This window comes from Oncorhynchus masou, chromosome 26, assembly GCF_036934945.1.
Source record: "Oncorhynchus masou masou isolate Uvic2021 chromosome 26, UVic_Omas_1.1, whole genome shotgun sequence".
In the NCBI taxonomy this organism is placed as follows: Eukaryota; Metazoa; Chordata; class Actinopteri; order Salmoniformes; family Salmonidae; genus Oncorhynchus; species Oncorhynchus masou.
In genome coordinates, this window is record NC_088237.1 from 77,721 (window position 1) to 101,281 (window position 23,561).

Genomic DNA, 23,561 nt, shown 5'->3' on the forward strand with positions numbered 1-23,561 from the left:
TTTGCATCACAAAGAACAGTGGCTTAATATCATTGGTTAATTATCAAATATTAATAAGTCATACAAAGAACAGCATATAAACAACAAATGGATAGCATACGATCATAAATTATTTTGACTACACAAGCTTACAAATAATTACATTGGCAAAGTCAAAATAATCACAAGAATGACTTCAGATCAAAGTCTACGTTGAGACCGAAGGGCGCAAGGTTCTTTAAGTTAAAGATCCAGGCAGCCTCTCGTTTTAACAATAAATTATCAAGGTCACCCCCTCTCCTGGGGAGGGTTGCATGTTCGATGCCAATATAACGCAGAGACGAAATCGAGTGGCCTGCTTCCAAGAAGTGGGCCACAACTGGGTAAGTAAAGGTTTTACACCTAATGGTGCTACGATGCTCTGAGATACATACTTTTAATTCAAACTTTGTTTTACCTACATCATTTTTTACCACAAGGACAAGTTATAAGATAAATAACTGCCTTAGTGGAGCAAGTAATAACACCTTTTATTGGGATCGATTTCCCTGTTTGTGGGTGTTTGAAGGATCTACATTTATAAGCGCCATTGCATTGAGCACAGCCATTACATTTGTAATTTCCATCCAGTAGGGTTGCAAATAGACGTTGTTCAGGAATATCTTGTGGTGGTAAATCAGAGTTTACCAAATGGTCTCTGAGATGTCCGCCCCGCGAGAATACGACCAAGGGAAAGCACAAAAACACATTACCGAGACTATCATCGGATTTTAGGATGTGCCAATGTTTGTGAACAATTCCCTTAATTTGTTCAGAACACTTTGAATAGCGGGTAGTTAGAACACAAGAATGCGTCTTCTTGCAAGACTGACCTTGAAAAAGGTCATGTCTCTTTTCGTTTTGAATTTTCTCAATTGCAATATTAATCTGAACATTCTTGTAGCCCCTCTCCTTGAACTTTCTCTGTGTCTCAGCCATATTTCTGTCGAAATCTGATTGTTTTTTACAAATTCTTTTGATTCAACAGAATTGGCTGTAGGGCAAACAATTTTTCAAGGGAAGTGGGTGACAACTATCAGCCCTCAACAAACTGTTATGATCAGTAGGTTTCCTGTAAAGATCAGTGTATAGAACATTATCTTCACACAGCATCAGAAGATCACGAAAACTGATTTGACGTGTGTCAGATTGCATAGTAAATCTCAAATGATCAGAACAGGAGTTAAGAAAAGCATAGAATGCTTGGAGCTGTTTTGCATCACTCCTCCATTGAACACAAATATCATCAATATATCATCAATATATCATCAATATAATGATGTGAGGCAAGAAAACATTTTTGAGAGGATTAAAAATAGACTGTTTCTCCATGTAACCCACATACAAATTAGCATAGTTAGGAGCCATGGGTGATCCCATAGCAGTACCCTTCATCTGAATAAAGAAATCATTTAGAAACATGAAATAGTTATGTGTGAGTACTATTTCAGCCAATATTATAATGCATTCACTGGAAGTTAGTTAATTCGGGTCACATTGCATAATTTTTTTTCCATAGCTTCAATAGCGCCCTCGTGTGGAATATTTGTATATAATGACTCAACATCAAAAGTAACTAACAAGGTATTCTCAGGGAGAGGATCAAGAGATTCAATGATAGAGATCATACTGCTGGTGTCCTTTACAAAGGAGGGGAGCTGTTCTGCGAGTGGTCTAATAAAAAGTCCAAAAAAGTAGATGGAAGGGCCGTTACTGCATCAATGCCCGCTACAATAGGGCGCCCTGGAGGTTGTGTAACATTCTTGTGTAATTTCGGCAAAGTATAGAAAGTGGCAATAATAGGGTGTTGAATAGCCAAAATCATGTTCTTTTTTGGTTATCTGACCAGAACTTGAATACCCATCTAGGACAGTAAAGATAGTATTCTGAAACTGGGAAGTAGGGTCACTTCTGAGTTTCTTGTAAAAGGTGTTGTCAAGCAGATGTCTATGACACTCATGTACATAAACTGTCCTATCATTGAGTACAACCAACCCACCCTTATCAGCAGAACGAATAAGGACTGATGTATCGGATTGTAAATCAAGTCAGGTAAGGCAGGTCCTCACCAGACACCAACGGCAACAATGTTGCCTATGGGCACAAATCCACCGTCGCTGGACCAGACAGGACTGGCAAAAAGTGCTCTTCACTTCTTCGTTACACCGAGGCTTGTACTCTGGAGCGGGATCGATTTTGAGGTGGAGGATCCGTCATGGTCTGGGGTGGTGTGTTACAGCATCATCGGACTGAGCTTGTTGTCATTGCAGGCAATCTCACCTCTATGCGTTACAGGGAAGACATCCTCCTCACTCATGTGCTACCCATCCTGCAGGCTCATCCTGATATGACCCTCCAGCATGACACTTCCACTAGCCATACTGTTCGTTCTGTGCGTGATTCCCTGCAAGACAGGAATGTCAGTGTTCTGCCATGGCCAGCGAAGAGCCCGGATCTCAATCCGATTGAGCACATCTGGGACCTGTGAGGGTGAGGGCTAGGGCCATTCCCTCCAGAAATGTTCTGGAACTTGCAAGAGCCTTGGTGGAAGAGTGGGGTAACATCTCACAGTAAGAACTGGCTTATCGGGTGCAGTCCATAAGGAGGGGATGCACTGTAGGACTTTATGCAGCTGGTGGCCACACCAGATACTGACTTTTGATTTTGATCCCCCCCCTCTTTGTTCAGAGACACACGATTTCATTCATGTTAGTCACATGTCTGTGGAACTTGTTCATTTTATGTTTCAGTTGTTGAATCTTGTTATGCTCATACAAATATTGACATGTCAAATTTGCTGAAAATAAACGCAGTTGACAGTGAGAGGACATTTATTTTTTTGCTGAGTTTATATCGGCCTATATTGAATCTTCCTTTCCTGTCAACATTTTTTGAAAAAGTTGTTTAGCAGCTACTCACTGCCTTCCTGAGGACAAATAATGTATATGAAAAACTCCAGGCTGGTTTTAGACCCCATCATAGAGACTGCACAGAGACTGCACTTGTGAAGGTGGAAAATTACCCTTTAATGGCTTCTGACCGAGACTCTGCGTCTGTCCTCTTGATCCTAGACCTCAGTGCCACTTTTGATACCATTGATCACCACATTCTATTGGAGAGATTAGAAACCCTAATTGGTTTACAAGGACAAGTTCTTGCCTGGTTTAGATCTTATCGAGTGGAGCAGCGGTCTAAGGCACTGCATCTGAGTGCCAGAGGCGTCACTACAGACATCCTGGTTTGAATCCAGGCTGTATCACAACCAGCCGTGATTGGGAGTCCCATAGGGTGGCACACAATTGGCCCAGTGTCGTCTGGGTTCAGCCGGTGTAGGCTGTCATTGTAAATAAGAATTTGTTCTTAACTGATTTGCCTAGTTAAATAAAGGTTAAATATTAAATATATATATATATACATATATATAAAATATCTCTGTGGATTGTTCGTCCTCTGACAAATCAATGGTAAGTTTTGCTATACCTCAAGGTTCCGTTTTAGGACCACTATTGTTTTCACTATATATTCTACCTCTTGGTGATGTCATTTGAAAACACAATGTCATCTTTCCCTGCTCTGCGGACGACAGGCAGAGCTGTACATTTTAGATGAAACATGGTGAAAAATTGCCTACCCGGGAAGCCTGTGTTTCAGACATAAGGAATTGGATGGCAGCAAATGTTTTACTTTAAACTGGGAAAAAAGAGATTCTAGTTCAAGGTCCCAAGAAACCAAGAAATCTGCAGTTTGATTTGACAATTAATATTGGTTGTATAGCCATCTCAAATAAAACTGTGAAGGACTTGAGCATTACTCTGGACCCTGATCTCTCTTTTAACGAACATATTAATAATATTTCAAGGGCAGATTTTTTCCATCTTCGTAACATTGCAGAAATCAGAAACGTTTTGTCAAAAATCTAGATTAAACTATTGCAATGCTCTACTCTCCGGGTGCCCGGATAAAGCGATAATTGAACTTCAGTTAGTGCTAAATACATCTGCTAAAATCTTGACTAGAACCAAAAAATGTGATCACATTACTCCAGTCCCCTCTATATTGGTTTCCTGTGAAGGCTAAGGCTGATTTCAAGGTTTGACTGCTAACCAACACAGCAATAAATGAACTTGCTCCTACCTATCTCTCCAATTTGGTCCTGCCTGTCACAAGACACAGGACTCTTTATTGAACCGAGAATTTCTAAGCAAACAGCTGGAGGCAGGGCTTTCTCCTATAGAGGTACATTTTCATGGGATGGTCTGCCTATTTATGTGGGGGACGTCTCAACCTTTAAGTCTTTACTAAAGACTCATGGCTTCAGTAGGTCCTATGATTGAGTGTAGTCTGGCTGTTACGGCTTTCTATGTGGGAAGGAGAGTCGGACCAAAATGCGGCGTGTAGATTGCGATCCATGTTCAATGAAAAACACACTAAACACAAACACTACAAAAACAATGAACGTAACGAAAACCGAAACAGCCTAATACTGGTGCAAACTAATACACGACAGACAAAAGGACACTAAGGACAATCACCCACGAAACACTCAAAGAATATGGCTGCCTAAATATGGTTCCCAATCAGAGACAACGATAAACACCTGCCTCTGATTGAGAACCACTTCAGACAGCCATAGACTTATCTAGAACACCCCACCTACAAAAATCCATGCCACACCCTGGCCTGACCAAATAAATGAAGAAAAACACAAAATACTTAGACCAGGGCGTGACAGAACCCCCCCCCCCCCAAGGTGCGGACTCCCGGCCGCACACCAAAACCCATAGGGGAGGGTGGGCGTCTGTCCACGGTGGCGGCTCAGGCGCGGGACGTGGACCCCAATCTATTAAAGTCCTTCCTCGCGTCCTTAGATAGTCCACCCTCGCCGCCGACCATGGCCTAGTAGTCCTCACCCAGGACCCCACTGGACTGAGGGGCAGCTCGGGACTGAGGGGAAGCTCGGGACTGAGGGGCAGCTCGGGACTGAGGGGCAGCTCTGAGGGGCAGCTCGGGACTGAGGGGTAGCTCGGGACTGAGGGGTAGCTCGTGACTGAAGGGAAGCTCGGGACTGAGGGGAAGCTCGGGACTGAGGGGAAGCTCAGCACTGAGAGGAAGCTCAGCACTGAGAGGAAGCTCAGGCAGGTAGTTGGCTCTGGCAGATCTTGGCTGGCTGGCGGTTCTGGCAGAGTCTGGCTGACTGACGTATCTAGAAGAGTCTGGCTGACTGGCGGATCCTGGCAGACTGACGGCTCTGGCTGCTCCATGCTGACTAGCAGCTCTGGCTGCTCCCTGCTGACTGGCGGATCTGGCTGCTCCATGCTGACTGGCGGCTCTGGCTGCTCCATGCTGACTGGCGGCTCTGGCTGCTCCATACTGACTGACGGCTCTGGCTGCTCCATGCAGACTGGCAGCTCTGGCAGCTTCTTGCAGACTGGCAGCTCTGGCGGCTTCTTGCAGACTGGCAGCTCTGGCAGCTCCATGCAGACTGGCCGCTCCTTGCAGACTGACAGCTCCATGCAGACTGGCAGCTCTAGCTGCTCCATGCATACTGGCAGCTCTGGCTGCTCCATGCAGACTGGCAGTTCTGGCTGCTCCATGCAGACTGGCAGTTCTGGCTGCTCCATGCAGGCTGGCAGCTCTGGCCAGGCGGGTGACTTCAGCAGCGCTGTAGAGGAGGAAGGCTCTGGCAGCGCTAAACAGGTGGGAGACTCTGGCAGCGCAGGAGAGGAGGAAGGCTCAATCAGCGCTGGAGAGGCGAGGCGCACTGTAGGCCTGATGCGTGGTTCTGGCACTGGTGGTACTGGGCCGAGGACATGCACAGGAAGCCTGGTGCGGGGAGCTGCCACCGGAGGGCTGGTGCGTGGAGGTGGTACTGGGTAGACCGGACCGTGCAGGCGCACTGGAGCTCTTGAGCACCGAGCCTGCCCAACCTTACCTGGTTGAATACTCCCGGTCGCTCTGCCAGTACGGCGAGGTGGAATAGCCCGCACTGGGCTATGCAGGCGAACCGGGGACACCGCTCGCAAGGCTGGTGCCATGTAAGCCGGCCCAAGGAGACGCACTGGGGACCAGATGCGTAGAGCCGGCTTCATGGCATTTGGCTCGACGCTGACTCTAGCCCGGCCGATACGCGGAGCTGGAATATACCGCACCGGGCTATGCACCCACACTGGGGACACCGTGCGCACCACAGCATAACGCGGTGCCTGCCCGGTCTCTCTAGCCCCCCCGGTAACCACAGGAAGTTGGCGTAGGTCTCCTATCTAGCGACGCCATACTCCCTGTGAAGCCCCCCAAGAAATTTTGGGGGCTGACTCCCGGGCTTCCATCCACGTCGCCGTGCTGCCTCCTCATACCAGCACCTCTCCGCTTTCACCGCCTCCAGTTCTTCCTTGTAGCGGTGATATTCACCAGGCTGTGCCCAGGGTCCTTCTCCGTCTAGGATTTCCTCCCAAGTCCAGAAATCCTTATTATGTATCTCCTGATGCTGCTGCCTGTTGACACGCCGCTTGGTCCTGTTGTGGTGGGTGATTCTGTCACGGCTTTCTATGTGTGAAGGAGAGTCGGACCAAAATGCGGCGTGTAGATTGCGATCCATGTTTAATGAAAAACACACTAAACACAAACACTACAAAAACAATGAACATAACGAAAACTGAAACAGCCTAATACTGGTGCAAACTAATACACGACAGACAAAAGGACACTAAGGACAATCACCCACAAAACACTCAAAGAATATGGCTGCCTAAATATGGTTCCCAATCAGAGACAACGATAAACACCTGCCTCTGATTGAGAACCACTTCAGACAGCCATAGACTTATCTAGAACACCCCACCTACAAAAAACCCATGCCACACCCTGGCCTGACCAAATAAATGAAGAAAAACACAAAATACTTAGACCAGGGCGTGACACTGGCCCAGTGGTGCGAAGGTGAACGGCAAGGCACTGGAGTGACAAACCGTCCTTGCTGTCTCTGCCTGGCAGGCTCCCCTCTCTTCATTGGGATTCTCTGCCTCTGACGCTATTATGGGGGTTGAGCCACGGGTTTACTAGTGCTTTTCTATTCCACCCTAGGAAGGGCGATGGAATAGAGTGGGTTGAGTCATTGACTTGATCTTCCTGTCCGGTTTTTTGCCCCCTTGGGCTCACACGGTGGAGGAGATATTCATGGGCTACACTCAGCCTTGTCTCAGGGTAGTAAGTTAGTGGTCTATTGATGTCACTTTAGTGGTTGGGGGCTATTCCGTGGCAAAGTGGGTGGGGTTATATCCTGCCTGGTTGGCCCTGTCTGGGCGTATCGTAGGACAGGGAAACTCTCTCTCTCTCTCTTTCTCTCTCGGTCTACCTCTGGCTCTCTCTGTTTCTCTCTCCCCTTCTTTCTACCTCTCTCTACCTCTCTACTGCACCTGCTGTCTCTGAATGCTCGGCTATGAAAATCCATTTGACATTTTACTCCTGAGGTGCTGGCCTGTTACACCCTCTACAACCACTGTGATTATTATTTGATCCTGCTGGTCATCTATGAATGTTTGAACATGTTGAAGAACAATCTGGCCTTAATGGCCATGTACTCTTATAATCTCCACCCGGCACAGCCAGAAGAGGACTGGCCACCCCTCAGAGCCTCTCTAGATTTCTTCCGAGGTTCCTTCCTTTTTTAGAGGGATTTTCCTAGCCACCATGCTTCTACATCTGCATTGCTTTCTGTTTGGGGTTTTAGGCTGTGTTTCTGTATAAGCGCTTTGTGACATCTGCTGATGTAAAAAGGTCTTTATAACTACATTTGATTTGATTTGACATTGAATGAGTGGTCTAGTTACTGTTTTGACTTAAATTGGCTTTAAGATCTATGGCAAAACCTGACCATTGCTGTCTAGCAATGATCAACAACAAACCTGACAGAGCTTGAAGAATTTGTAAAATAATAATTGGCAAATATTTCACAATCCAGGTGTGCAAAGCTCTTAGAGACTTACTCAGAAAGATTCACCGCTGTATTCACTGAAAAAGTGTCACGCCCTGAACTTAGACTCTCTAGGGTAGGGGCAGCATTTGGAATTTTGGATGAAAAGCATTTCAGAATTAAACGGCCTGCTACTCTGGCCCAGAAGATATGATATGCATATAACTGGTAGATTTGGATAGAAAACACCATCTAGTTTCCACAACTGTTAAAATAGTGTCTGTGAGTATAACATAACTGATTTGGCAGGCGAAAACCTGAGAAAAATCCATTCAGAATGTACTTTTATATTTGGTTTTGTAGTTTTCTATTCAATGCCATTACATACCTTAAGGGAACATTTTGACATTTGCCATATGGTTAGTGAGAAAGTCCACATTGCAAATGTACGATCCCTCACTATACGTCCGAAAACGTTTCTAAAATTTGCGGACGGCGTCGGGCCGTGCGGCAGGGCCGGATCTTCCAGGAAGTCATTAAACGAACTCTCTCGGACATTCGGTTTTCGTTTTATAAAATAATCTAATTTTGGTCATTTTTCCGCTGTCCCGGTAAATCCCACAAGAGGGCGAATGGAATCATATTGCAAATGTACAAAACATCACCAATCACGACGTGGCCTTATCTCCTAAACGGAAAATATTTAGAAGCCAAAACTTGGTGAGCATAGGTTTGGCATAATGGGCAGTTGGCCCCGAACAAGAGGGCGTCTAGGCCTCAACGGTTTTTGAGTTATGGCCATTTTTCGGGGATAAAAGGTCCAGAAAGAAAATAGAGCAATAATTTTTCCGCTTCACGTCAAAGTAAAGGAACCTATGTTGTCAATAAAAAAAGAACCAGCCATTTATCTATAGTCTTTTAAGAGAAATCGTACAATGTCAAATTGGTGATGTTCAAAAATTGTTTTTTTTAACAGTTACAGATCCAGTTGCAGCATGTTCATACAAATCTTTTTAAAGTGTGCTTGGGAACTCTGCGAGAATTCTGTGATTTTCTGAAATAATACGCACTCACTAAACCCTCCGCAAATAAGTCAGTTCTTAATGTAAAGACTTCAAACTCAATATTCTATAATTGCCTACCCCAAGGAGGATATGTGTTCACTTTCAGCTTCCTGTGTAAACTGGAAGTGCCTTACAATGGTGTCATATGTGCTGTTTTGAAGGGTTAAAAAGGTCAGATCTTTTCAAAACTTCATATGTGTGATTAGGAAACCCTCATGAACTGTATGTCAGTCATTTCTCCCAACAGATAGCAAAGGGTGTCAGGGTAGCCTAGTGGTTAGAGCATTGGACTAGTCACTGGAAGGTTGCAAGTTCAAACCCCCAAGCTGACAAAGTACAAAGCTGTAGTTCTGCCCCTGAACAGGCAGTTAACCTGCTGTTCCTAGGCCGTCATTGATAATAAGATTTTTTTCTTAACTGACTTGCCGAGTATAATAAAGGTAAAAAAATAAATAAAAAATGTAAAAAAAAATCTCTCACACACACACACACACACACATACACAGCAAGGATGGAGTGACAAAGTGCGGTGCTTAAAGACACACAGAGCCTGCAATGGCATTTCCATATTCTCAAGGCAGTGCCGAGTTCAACGAGATGCCCCGCTTGACTATAACACGCTCTGAGTGCATCAACCATGAAAAAACTAGGCCCAAAATGAAGCCTGACCCTAAATGTCATTTGCTTTTTGATGACAGTGAGAGAACGGTTAGGGTGAGAAGCACAATTTGACCTCAGGTACATTCCTGAGGTCCTCCCGGCAACCCCAATGAACTGTAAATCAGTCATGTCTCCCATAAAATTTCCAAGAAAAAATCACACTCACACACAGCTCGAACAGAGGGATACAGTGTGGTGTGTAGAGAATCAGAAAGTGCCAGCAATAGTTACCTTTGTTAACGAGTTAAAAAACCGTCAGACCTAGAGTTCAGGTGCATTAGAAACCTGTTATAGACCTCAGGTCGATGAAAATGGTGAGTTAAATTGGCTCTAGAAGGATCTCGGACCGACAAACAGCCTCGTACATTTGCAATGACTTCAATTCATTTTGACCATTAATCTTGAAACTCCCCATCCCGGATCCGGGATCGTGACTAAAGCCTCAGGCTCATTAGCATAACGCAACATTTTCAACGATTTCTGAAAATCGCAAATAAATTAAAATAATGCGTTTGCTCTCAAGCTCCCAGTTTTTCTTTTTTCTCTTAAACTTATTTTTGTGGCAAAATAGCTATTTCATTTTTGGAAATCTACAGAAAATGCTACAACTATAACCCAAACTTTTTTCAAGATATTTTGTCACAAAATAGATGCTCGACTATGCATATAATTGCTACTTTCAGAAGAAGAAAACACTCTATTTTATGACGTGTTCCAGAACCATACAAATATCTTCTCTGCTTCAGGCAAAACCAAGATGACTTGGCATTCCATTGGCATTTTCAAAAAATGCTGTCTTTCATTTTTATCTCCTTATAACATCAGCTGTGAGCACAGACAATATCTGCCCTTTCTGTCGTTTCCCCAAAGGTGTCTGCATGCATTGTTACGCATTTTTAGGCAGATCTTGTTTAAAACGGAAGATTTTCATCCAAAAATTTTAAGAGACCACATTTAATTCATCATCTGAACTGGATAAATCTTCCTGCCAATATTTTTCATGGGGCACAGAAATATATTGGAACACAGCTTAGCCTTTTTTGAACTGTCATCTCAATGAAAATATGTGAAAAAAGACAACCATTTGAGGATTGATTTTTTTGTCCAGCTTCAGCAGGTGTTTTAGGAAATCCGGAAAAATTGTTTCACGTTGTAGGTGACTGCATTTTTTCCAAAATCTTTTTTTTCGGTGCCAGGCGCCACTAGATAGCAAATGTTAATTTTTTCCAAAAAAATCTTATTTTCTGAATGTACTGAACGGGTATTCTCAACATAAATGCACAAAACTACGCTTTCAGGAAACACTGCGCATTTGGTATGTGGCTGGGATCTCCATTCATTGCTAAACATTAGAAGCTCTTCAAAGGTAAATGATTTTATTTATTTGGTTATCTGGCTTTTGTGAAAATTTAGAGTGTTTTCTATCACACAAAATGCTATTCTAGCATCTTGTCTCTTACAAAAATTAGTCAATTTCTTTTCAAAATGAAAATTTTGAAAATCTGAGATGACAGTGTTGTTAAGAAACGGCTAAGTTGTGTGTCAAAATGGGGCATTATTTTAATTTTATTTCCCGATTTTCAGAAATCGTTAACGTTCATTATGCTAATGAGCCTGAGGCTTAGTCACAATCCCGGATCCGGGATGGGGAGTTTCAAGAGGGTAACAACACTGTCATCTCAGATTTTCAAAATATGCTTTTGAACCATAGAAATTGACTAATTTGTGTAAGAGTATGCAAAGCTAGCATAGCATTTTGTGTAGCATTTAGCACGTAACATTTTCACAAAAACCAGATAACCAAATAAATAAAATCATTTACCTTTGAAGAGCTTCTGATGTTTTCAATGAGGAGACTCTCAGTCACATACCAAATGCGCAGTGTTTCCTGAAAGCGTCTGTGTGTAGGAGAAATCGTCCGTTTTCTGAACCTACAACGTCAAACTTTTTCCGGATTAACTAACCAAACATGGCAAACGTTGTTTGGAATCAATCCTCAAGGTGTTTTTTCACATATCTCTCATTGACATGCAGTTCGTGGAAGCTTGCTTTCTTCTCTGAATTCTTTGGAAAAATACTTGCAGCTGACTTTTGCGCACCACTCAGGACACCGGGCGGACACGTGGTAAATGTGGTCTGTTATGGTCAATCTTCCAATGATCTGCCTACAAATACGTCACAATGCTGCAGACACCTTGGGGAAACGACAGAAAGGGTTGACTTTCCTCTTGCATTCACAGCCATATAAGGAGACAATGAAAAACAGAGCCTCAAAAATCCTTGTCATTTCCTGGATGCCATCTCATCTTGGATTTGCCTGAAGCTCACGTTATAGGGCACGCACAGAGAAGATCTTTGTATTTCTGGACACGTCAGTGTTTTCTTTCCAACGGTAGCAATTATATGCATAGTCGAGCATCTTTTTGTGACAAAATATCTTGTTTAAAACGGGAACGTTTTTCATCCAAAAATGAAATTGCGCCCCAGAGTTTCAAGAGGTTAAGAAAATGAAACAGATTTAGAAAAGTCTCAGAGACGCAAGACTAGGTGCATTGAAACCGGCACGGCCCATAGAGACGGACCCCAACGCCATGTCCGATAGCTCATTCAGGACCCTGTAGCAAGGCATGGAAAAATATTGGATTTTCAGCACCAATTGAGGTCTTGCTCGGGCACCTGAAGGACCTATTGAGCCGAAACTCGGGATTCGGGGTTGCCTCATATAGGCCTACAAATAATGTCAGAACTTGACCCGCAGCTAGAACGTAACTATGTGTGTTACGTTTTTATTATGTTTTAGACTGAAGGCGCTGTGAATTATGGGCCTGCTCTGAAATATGTGATAGTTGGCTTCTTTTAAACGGAGAGGGACCATCACCAAAATGTCATTCTGAAATCAACACACTAAAAATGGCATCACCATAGTCTCCAGACTGTGCCGAGTACAACGAGATGCCCTGCTTGACCGTAGCTCGTTGTGAGTGCAGCAACAGTGGAAAAAAGCAGGCTCAAAATTAGGCCTGGCCCTAAATTTCAGGGGCTTTTGGGGGACAGCAGCAGAACCTTAAGGTTTAGAAGGACAATTCAACCACAGGAATGTTTCTAAGGTCCTTCCGATCTGTGCAACACTAACCTTGACAGTGTGGCATTAACCCTTAACCTCTTGCGGCGAGCAATCCCGTATCCGGGAGCGTAATCATAGCCTCAAACGCATTAGCATAACGCAGCGGACATAAATACACCTAGAAACTTTTTCTATTCATGAAAATCACAAATGAAATGAAATAAATATATTCAAACACAAGCTTAGCCTTTTGTTAACCAGTTGCGACGAGCAAACCCGTATCCGGGAGCGTAATCATAGCCTCAAACGCATTAGCATAACGCAAAGGACATAAATACCCCTAGAAACTTTTCCTATTCATGAAAATCGGAAATTAAATTAAATAAATATATTCAAACACAAGCTTAGCCTTTTGTTAACAACACTGTCATCTCAGATCAAAATATGCGTTACAGCCAACGCTAGACAAGCATTTGTGTAAGTTTATCATGGCATAATGCTATGCTAGGCTCTGCTGGCAGCAGGCAACATTTTCACGAAAATAAGAAAAGCAACCAAATTACATCATTTACCTTTGAGGAACTTCAGATGCTTTCACTCATGAGACTCCCAGTTAGATAGCAAATGTTCCTTTTTTCCAAAAATATTATTTTTGTAGGCAAAATAGCTCCCGTTTCTTCATCATGCTTGGCTGAGAAATCTACAGGAAAATGCTACAACTATAACGCCAAACTTTTTTCAAAATTTGCTCCATAATATAGACAGAAACATATATATTCGATAATATATCCGTTGAGGCAATTGGTTTCTCAGAAGAAGCGATTGGAAAAATGGCTACCTCAGTATTTTATGCAAGATTTTCTGCGGGAGACACCATGTGACCACGTGCTATATATGGTCCCTTACGGCCATTCTTCAATGGAAATGCCTAAAAAGACGCTACAATGCTGTAGACACCATGGGGAATACGTGGAAAACGTAAGCTCATTCGTAGCTCATTCACAGCCATATACGGAGTCATTGGCATGAGGCGGTTTCAAAAAATGCTGCACTTCCTGGTTGGATTTTTATCTGGGTTTCGCCTGTAACATCAGTTCTGTGGCACTCACAGACAATATCTTTGCAGTTTTCGAAATGTCAGAGTGTTTTATTTCCAAAGCTGTCCATTATATGCATAGTCGAGCATCTTTTCGTGACAAAATATCTTGTTTAAAACGGGAACGTTTTTCATCCAAAAATTTTAATAGCGCCACCTAGTCGCAAGAAGTTAACCTGTAGTGACACCCCATCGGGCGGGATCGTTGTCATCATCTGACACTAATTAGCTTAACGCAACGGACATAAATCTTCCTAGAAAATATTCCTATTCATGAAAATCACAAGTGAAATATATTGGAACACAGCTTAGCCTTTTGTTAATCACCCTGTCATCTCAGATTTTCAAAATATGCTTTACAGCCAAAGCTAGACAACCATTTGTGTCAGTTAATCGATAGCCTAGCATAGCATTTTGTCCAGCTAGCAGCAGGTAACTTGGTCACGGAAATCAGAAAAGCAATCAAATTGTTTACCTTTGATGAGCTTCGGATGTTTTCACTCACGAGACTCCCAGTTAGATAGCAAATGTTCCTTTTTTCCAAAAATCTTATTTTTCTGGGAGCATCAGGTGACCACTTGTGCAATGTAGCTGTCTACGGGTATTCTTCAACATAAATGCATAAAACTACGTCACAATTCTGTAGACACCTTCGGGAATACGAAGAAAGAGTAATCTGGTTGATAGCCCATTCACTGCTAAATGGGGATGCATTGGAACGCAGCGCTTTCAAAACATGAGGCACTTCCGGATGGGATTTTTCTCAGGCTTTCGCCTGCAACATCAGTTCTGTTATACTCACAGACAATATTTTACAGGTTTGGAAACTTTAGAGTGTTTTCTATCCTAAGATGTTAATTATATTCATATTCTAGCATCTTGTCCTGACAAAATATCCTGTTTACTAGGGAACTTTTTTTTCCAAAAATGAAAATACTGCCCCCTAGTCACAAAAGGTTTTAAGAGTAGTAATTTGATTTTCAATGTTGTTTTTTACACATGAATCACGTTGTGAGTTGTGTGTCAAAATGGGGGAATTACCAGTCCTTTAACTTCTTGAAACTCCCCATCCCGGATCCGGGTTTGTGACTAAAGCCTCAGGCTCATTAGCATAACGCAACGTTAACGATTTCTGAAAATCGCAAATAAAATGAAAATAATCAGTCTGCTCTCAAGCTTAGCCTTTTCTTAACAACACTGTCATCTCAGATTTTCAAAATATGCTTTTGAACCATAGCAATTGACTAATTTGTGTAAGAGTATGCTAAGCTAGCTTAGCATTTTGAGTAGCATTTACACGCCCATTTTCACAAAAACCAGATAACCAAATAAATAAAATCATTTACCTTTGAAGAGCTTCGGATGTTTTCAATGAGGAGACTCTCAGTTACATACCAAATGCGCAGTTTTTCCTGAAAGCGTCTGTGTGTAGGAGAAATCGCTCCATTTTGGACATCACATTTGGCTACCGAAACGAACCGAAAATTCAGTCACCTACAACGTCAAACTTTTTCCGAATTAACTCCATAATATCGACCGAAACATGGCAAACGTTGTTTGGAATCAATCCTCAAGGTGTTTTTTCACATATCTCCTCATTGATATATCGTTCGTGGAAGCCTGCATTCTTCTCTGAATTCTGTGGAAAAATACTTGCAGCTGACTTTTGCGCACCAATTTCGGCGCAGGACACCGGGCGGACACCTGGTAAATGTGGTCTCTTATGGTCAATCTTCCAATGATATGCCTACACATACGTCACAATGCTGCAGACACCTTGGGGAAACGACAGAAAGGGCAGACTTACTCCTCTCGCATTCACAGCCATATAAGGAGACAATGGAAAACAGAGCCTCAAAAATCCTGCTCATTTCCTGGATGCCGTCTCATCTTGGTTTTGCCTGAAGCTCACGTTCTAGGGCACGCACAGAAAATATCTTTGCAGTTCTGGAAACGTCAGAGTGTTTTCGTTCCAAAGCTACCAATTATATGCATAGTCGAGCATCTTTTTGTGACAAAATATCTTGTTTAAAACGGGAACGTTTTTCATCCAAAAATGAAATTGCGCCCCTAGAGTTTCAACAGGTTAATGCAACCGCTGTGTCAGATTTAAAAACACTTTACGGAAAAAGCACACCATGCAATGCTCTAAGTACAGCACTCAGACACAAAAACAAGCCATACAGATACCCGCCATGTTGTGGAGTCAACAGAAGTCAGAAATAGCATTATAAATATTGACTTACCTTTGATGATCTTCATCAGAATGCACTCCCAGGAATCCCAGTTCCACAATAAATGTTTGTGTTGTTCGATAAAGTCCATCATTTATGTCCAAATACCTCCTTGTTGTTGACGCATTTAGTTCAGAAATCCAAATTCATGAGGCGCAATCACAAGGTCCCGACAAAAACTCAAAAAGTTCTGTTACTGTCCATAGAAACATGTCAAACGATGTATAGAATCAATCTTTAGGATGTTTTTAACATAAGTCTTCAATAATGTTCGAACCTGAGAATTCCTTTGTCTTTAGAAATGCAATGGAATGCAGCAACCTCTCACGGGAGCGCGCGTGATCAGCTCATGGCGGACACCTGATTGAAATAGCTCTCTTTCTCTCCCCCTTCACAGCAGAAGCCTGAAACATAAGTCTGACATCTTGCAAAACTACAAACCTAAGACTTCCAACTTCCTGGTTGGATATTTTCTCAGGTTCTTGCCTGCCATATGAGTTCTGTTATACTCACATACATCATTCAAACAGTTTTAGAAACTTCAGAGTGTCTATCCAAATCTACTAATAATATGCTTATCCTAGCTTTTGGCCCTGAGTAGCAGTCAGTTTACTCTGGGCACGAAATTCATCCAAGCTACTCAATACTGCCCCCAGCCATAAGAAGTTTTAACTCTGCAATGTCTGTAAGGTTAAGCTCTCGGCAACACACACTTCAGAGTGTGCAGTCAGCCAGATTCATTATTGCAATAATTAATCGAGCTTAAATAAAGATTAATTGTTTGAATAGTTGTCCAAGTTTCTCTCAGTATACATGATTTTCCACAATACTATTCTTTTCCATATTTTTCAGGAGTTGAAAGCTCTCCCACCGGAATCAGCAAGGAGGGAGGGGAAGCTACAGCCGCATAATGGACGTCGTATGTGGTAATGGATGAGGTGCTGCAGGTGCTGCCACTCCATCACCACACCGGTCATCATCTCCCTCTCTCCCTCCCAGAGTGGTCCAGATGAGGATGTGGGAGAAGGGGGTGATTTCTGGTATGAGGAGGCAGCGCGGCGACGCGGATGGAAGCCCGAGAGTCAGCCCCAAAAATTTCTTGGGGCGGGGGCTCAGGGAGAGTGTGGCAGAGTCAGGAGTCAGACCTGAGCCCACTCTCCCTGTTTATCGTGAGGAGCCAAGGAGGAGACCAGAACCAGAGACGGTGTTGGAGGTGAGCGAAGGAGAGACTGTGAAGGAGTTAATGGGGAAATTGGAGGAGAGAGAAATGACGCATCAGGCCTACAGTGCGCCTTGCCTCTCCAGCGCTACTGGAGCCTTCATCCTCTCCTGCGATGTCGGAGCCTCTCGCCTCTCCAGCGCTGCCGGAGTCTCCCGCCTGTTCAGCACAGCCAGAGCCTTTCTCCTCTCCTGCGCTGCCGGAGTCTCCCGCCTGTTCAGCACAGCCAGAGCCTTTCTCCTCTACAGCGCTGCTGGAGTCTCCCGCCTGTTTAGCGCAGCCCAAGCTGTCAGTCTGTATGGAGCACCCAGAGCTGTCAGTCTGCATGGAGCAGCCGGAGCTGCCAGTCTGCATGGAGCTGCCAGTCTGCATGTCAGTCTGCAAGGAGCTGTCAGTCTGCAAGGAGCTGTCAGTCTGCATGGAGCAGTCCATGGAGCTGCCAGTCTGCATGGAGCAGCCAGAGCTGCCAGTCTGCAAGCTGTCAGTCTCCATGGAGCAGCCAGAGCCGCAAGTCAGCATGGAGCAGCCAGATCCGTCAGTCAGCCAGACTCTTCCAGATCTGCCAGTCAGCCCGACTCTTCCAGATCTGCCAGTCAGCCAGACTCTTCCAGATCTGCCAGTCAGCCAGACTCTTCCAGATCTGCCAGTCAACCAGATTCTTCCAGATTTGCCAGTCAACCAGATTCTTCCAGATCTGCCAGTCAACCAGACTCTTCCAGATCTGCCAGTCAGCCAGGATCTGCCAAAACCGTCAACCAGCCAGGATCTGCCGGATCCAACTACCTGTTGATTTCATTTATTGGGTCAGGCCAGGGTGTGACATGGGTTTATTTGTGGTGTGTTTCGTCTTGGGGTTGTGTGGGGTGTATAGCATAGTCTTTGGCTGCCTGAGGCTGTTCTCAATCAGAGTCAGGTGATTATCGTTGTCTCTGATTGGGAACCATATTTAGTTAGCCATATTCTTTGAGTGTTTTCGTGGGTGATTGTTCCTGTCTCTGTGTCTTCACCAGATAGGACTGTTTAGGTTTTCACGTTCCGTTTGTTGTTTTTTGTATTGTTCGTGTTTTTTCATTCTTCATTAAACATGTCTCAAAGATACCACACTGCATTTTGGTCCGCTCCTCCTTCAACAGAAGAAAGCTGTTACACTGTCTCTGTGTTTGTTGTCACTAGATAGGCTGTATAGGTTATCACGTTCCGTTTGTTGTTTTTGTATTGTTAGTTATTTCATGTCTAGTTAATTTCATTAAAGAACATGAATAACCACCACGCTGCATTTTGGTCTGCTTCTCCTTCGACAGACGAGAACCGTTACATGCGCACTCTTCAAAATCTCCACTCAATGTTGCAAGCTCTTGCCCCCAAAACGTGTACCATCTGAGTCAACTTTCTTGAGTTTACCAAAACAGATCAGACATAACTCATCCTCACTGGCTGGTGTCAACGATACAGGTGTCATCCCAGATTATAATAAACAATTATTTGTAATATTTTGAAAAAAGTTACAAAATGATGAATATGTTTGTTCCTCATTTCAACAACCTGAACCCCCTTTCTGTACAAGTGAGAGGATAAACCCACAAGGAAATCACAAAGTGCAAATCTTCATAAGGACAATATGGTTGCTCATTATTGTGTTTCTTTTGATTTTTGTGCTTTTTAAGGATTTTTTTTTGTATTTGAGATTTTTCTTTATTAAATACACCGTGACTCCAGGTGAGTGAAAAATAAATGCGTGTCTAAACCACAAAGAGGGAGAATAATCGTTCTCGGCATGCCTGCCTTCTTAAAACTTTCAAATCGCTTTGAGCCCTTGTACCAGCTGTCTTCTGCCGGGGGCTTGGGCATTCTCTCCATGGCTGTGGATGCCCCTCCAGCTACCTCTTCCTGTCCTAGTCAATCAACAGCCTGGGCACAGCCTGGACCAAGGTGGCCCCCTTTGGCCCCGCAATAAGCCTGTTACCAACCCTTAGTAAACTTTTTGTAAACTGTTATAACACACAAAAATGTGTGTTATAACAGGATCCAAAACTATTTTACAGTAATCAAATTGACAACAGACTTTCAGCAAGCTTATAGGGAAAGATCATTCTACAAGCACAGCACTTACACAAATGACTGATGATTGGCTGAGAGAAATTGATGATATAAGATTGTAGGGGCTGTTTTGTTTGACTTCAGTGCGGCTTTTGACATTATAGATCATAGTCCGTTGCCGGAAAAATGTATGTGTTATGGCTTTACACCCCCTGCTATATTGTGGATAAAGAGTTACCTGTCTGACCCAACACAGAAGGTGTTCTTTAATGGAAGCCTTTCCAACAAAATCCAGGTAGAATCAGGAATTCCCCAGGGCAGCTGTCTAGGCCATTTGATTTTTTCAATCTTTACTAACAACATGCCACTGGCTTTGTGTAAAGCCAGAGTATCTATGTATGCGCATGAATCAAAACAATACACATCAGCTACCACAGTGACTGAAATGACAGCAACTCTTAACAAAGAGCTGCAGTTAGTTTCAGAATGGGTGGAAAGTTCATCCTAAATACCTCAACTAAATCTTGAAATTAATAATGTTGAAATTGAGCAAGTTGAGGAGACTAAACTGCTTGGAGTAACCCTGGAATGTAAACCGTCTTGGTCAAAACAATCTGTCTTCAATAAAGTGCTTCTCTACATTCTCAAGAGCACTATCAGCAAGGCAGATCCTACAGGCCCTAGTTTTGTCACACCTGGACTACTGTTCAGTCTTGTGGTCAGCTGCCACAAAGAGGGACTTTGCAATTGGCTCAGAACAGGGCAGCACGGCTGGCCCTTGGACGTACACAGAGAGCTAACATTAATCATATCCATGTCAATCTCTCCTGGTTCAAAATTTACTTCATCACAACTTGTATTTGTGAGAGGTATTGCCATGTTGAATGCACCGAGCTGTCTGTTTGAACTACTGGCACACAGCTCAGACACCCATGCATACCCCACAAGACATGCCACCAGATGTCTCTTCAGTCCCCAAGTCCAGAACAGACTATGGCAGGCGCACAGTACTACATAGCCATGACTACATGGAACTCTATTCCACATCAAGTAACTCATGCCAGCAGTAAAATTAGATAAAAAAACAATATAAAGACACACCTTATGGAACAACACAAGCATAGACACATGCACACTATAACATACACACTATACACACATTTACACATGGATTTTGTCTTATAGATACGTGGTAGTAGAATAGAGGACTGAGGGCACACACTTAATATGTTGTGAAATCGGTTATGAATGTATTGTAACGTTTTTAAAATGTATAACTGCCTTAATTTTGCTGGACCCCCGGAAGAGTAGCTGCTGCCTTTGCAGCAACTAATGGGATCCATAATACATTCAAATACAAATACAAAAGGAGCTGATCATGGACTACAGGAACCGTATGAGCGAGCACGGCCACGTAAATGATGCTGTAGTAGAGTATGTCGAGATGTTCAATTTCCGTGATGTCCACAACACTAAGGAATTAACATTTTCCACACACACCCACACAGTTGTGAAGAGGGCACAACAGCACATCTTCCCCCTCAGGAGGCTTAAATATTTGCCATGGGCCCTCAGATCCTCAAAACGTTACCACAGCTGTACCATTGAGAGCATCTTGACTGGCTGCATAACCGATTGGTACGGCAACTGCATGGCATCCGACCGTAAGGCACTACAGAGGGTAGTGGGTACGGCCCAGTACACCACTGGGGCCGAGCTCCCTGCCATCCAGGACCTCCATACCATGCGGTGTCAGAGGAAGGCCCATATTTCTTTTTTTTTGGGGGGGGGACTTTTTTCAAAGACTCCAGCCATAGATGGCAAGCGGTACCACTGCACAAACTGTAACCAACAGGACCCTGAACATCTTCTACCCACAAGCCATAAGACTGCTAAACAAGACTGATAAAAAGCTAGTCAAAATGGCTAACTGGACTATCTGCATTGACCATTTTTTGCAATACCTCTTTCACTGACTCTGTACACACACACTGGACTCTACCCATACACCCAACACACTGGCACACACACACACACACACACACACACACACACACACACACACACACACACACACACACACACACACACACACACACACACACCTTTACACTCCCCGCATACACTGCTGCTACTGTCTATTTCCATCGAGTTGCCTAGTCACTTTACCCCCTACCTGTATGTACATACATGTAGCTACCTAAATTACCTCATAATCGATCGGTACTGGTACTCTCTGTATATAGCCATGTTATTTTTACTTATTATTAATCTGTTGTACAGGGATGACATGTGAAGTGAGCCTTGTGAATGTCGCCCAGTGAGGACACATGATGTGAGCATTGTGAATGTCACGCGTTCGAAACAACTGGGAACTCGGAACTGGGAAAATGGAAATCTCCAACTTCTGACTTTTTAACATTTTTATTGAACCTTTTTTTTTTAACTAGGCAAGTCAGTAAATAACAAATTCGGCGTGTTTAAACTACTGGGAACTTGGAAAAAAATGAGTTCTGACTGGGAAAAATAGTTTTGAACGGTTCTGAGCTGAAGATCACTGATTTGACCTTCCATTTCTCAGTTGTCCCAGTTGTTTTGAATGCAGCATTACTTACTTGAAGCCCATGTACATGAACTGCAGCCAGAGCCAGGACAGGATAAGCATGATGATCATGTTGGGAAAGGCAAAGCCAAACCATGATGCAAAGTTGATCACATCGCCATTACCTGGGAAGATCCTATAGGGAGGAGGAGAGGGGGAGAAGGAGGAGAAAGGAGAGGGGAGAAGAGGGAGAAAGGAGGGAGAAGGGAGAGAGAGGAGAGGGGAGAAGGAGGAGAAAGGAGAGAGAGGAGAGGGGAGAAGGGGGAGAAAGGAGAGTGAGAGGAGAGGAGTGCTTTTTGGAGAGAGAGAGGAGAGTTTTGAGATCCCCATTAAGAGATTTGGAGAAAGGCCTCGGAGAAAGGAGAGAGAGGGGAGAAGGGGGAGTCAGGAGAGAGAGGGGAGAAGGATAGGGAGGAGATTTAGATATGGCCCAATTATATCTTCATCAAGACTGTATGAAAATTATGGTCATGTACTCAATGTCATATTTATGGAGTGTGCGAGCATGAATGCATGCACGAACACATGTGGGTATCTGTGTCTGCTATGTTACACCCTTATTCTAAAATGGATTCAATAGTCTTTTTTTCTCATCAATCTACACACAATAACCACAATGATCAGACATTTGTAAAAGTATTCAGAACCTTTACTCAGTACTTTGTTGAAGTCCATTTGGCAGCGATTACAGCCTTGAATCTTCTTGGGTATGACACTACAAGCTTGATACAACTGTATTTGGGGAGTCTCTTCTCTGTAGATCCTCTCAAGCTCTGTCAGGTTGGATGGGGAGTGTCGCTGGACAGCTATTTTTAGAGAGATGTACGATAGGGTTCAAGTCTGGGCTCTGATTGGGCCTCTCAAGGACATTCAGAGACTTGTCCTGAAACCACTCCTGCATTGTCTTGGCTGTGTGCTTAGGGATGTTGACCTGTTGGAAGCCCCAGTCTGAGGTACTGAGCGCTCTGGAGCAGGATTTCATTAAATGCTGAGCTGTAGTCGATGAACACCATTCTTACGTAGGCATTCCTCTTGTCCAGATGGGTTAGGGCAGTGTGATTGTGATTACGTTGTCTGTGGACCTGTGGTAAACTGTGGTAAATTCCATTGATTCGACAGGATTTGGAAAGGAACAAACCTGTCTATGTTTAAGGTCCCACAGCTGACAGCGCATTTCAGAGCAAAAACCAAGTCTTGAGGTCAAAGGAATTGTCCTTAGAGCTGAGACAGGACTGTGTCGAGGCACTGATCTCGGGAAGGGTACCAAAAAATATCTGTAGCATTGAAGGTCCCCAAGAACACAGTGGCCTCCATCATTCTTTTATTTAAAAAATGTACCCATTACACCCCCACCCCTCTTCGGAGGACACATACCTTGTATGTTTTTTACAGCATTTCTGCTACATATACACTACCATTAGAAGTTTGGGGTCACTTAGAAATGTCCTTGTTTTTGAAAGAAAAGCTATTTTTTGTCCATTAAAATAACATCAAATTGATCAGAAATACAGTGTAGAAATTGTTAATGTTGTAAATCACTATTGTAGCTGGAAATATTATGGAATATCTACATAGGCCCATTATCAGCAACCATCACTCCTGTGTTCCAATGGGGAATAGGTTGATGGGGAGGCTGTGGACAGCTATTTTTTAGAGAG

General features: G+C 43.5%; 1 protein-coding gene across 1 annotated transcript in view; it reads right to left on the bottom strand.

The window, feature by feature from the left end:
• Window positions 1-23,561, bottom strand: part of slc13a2 (solute carrier family 13 member 2) — a 61,398-nt gene that overhangs the window by 12,528 nt on the left and 25,309 nt on the right. The window contains exon 6 of the mRNA XM_064938028.1: window positions 21,917-22,039. Within this exon, the coding sequence (XP_064794100.1) occupies window positions 21,917-22,039 (123 nt within the window). The remainder of the gene's footprint in view (window positions 1-21,916; window positions 22,040-23,561) is intronic.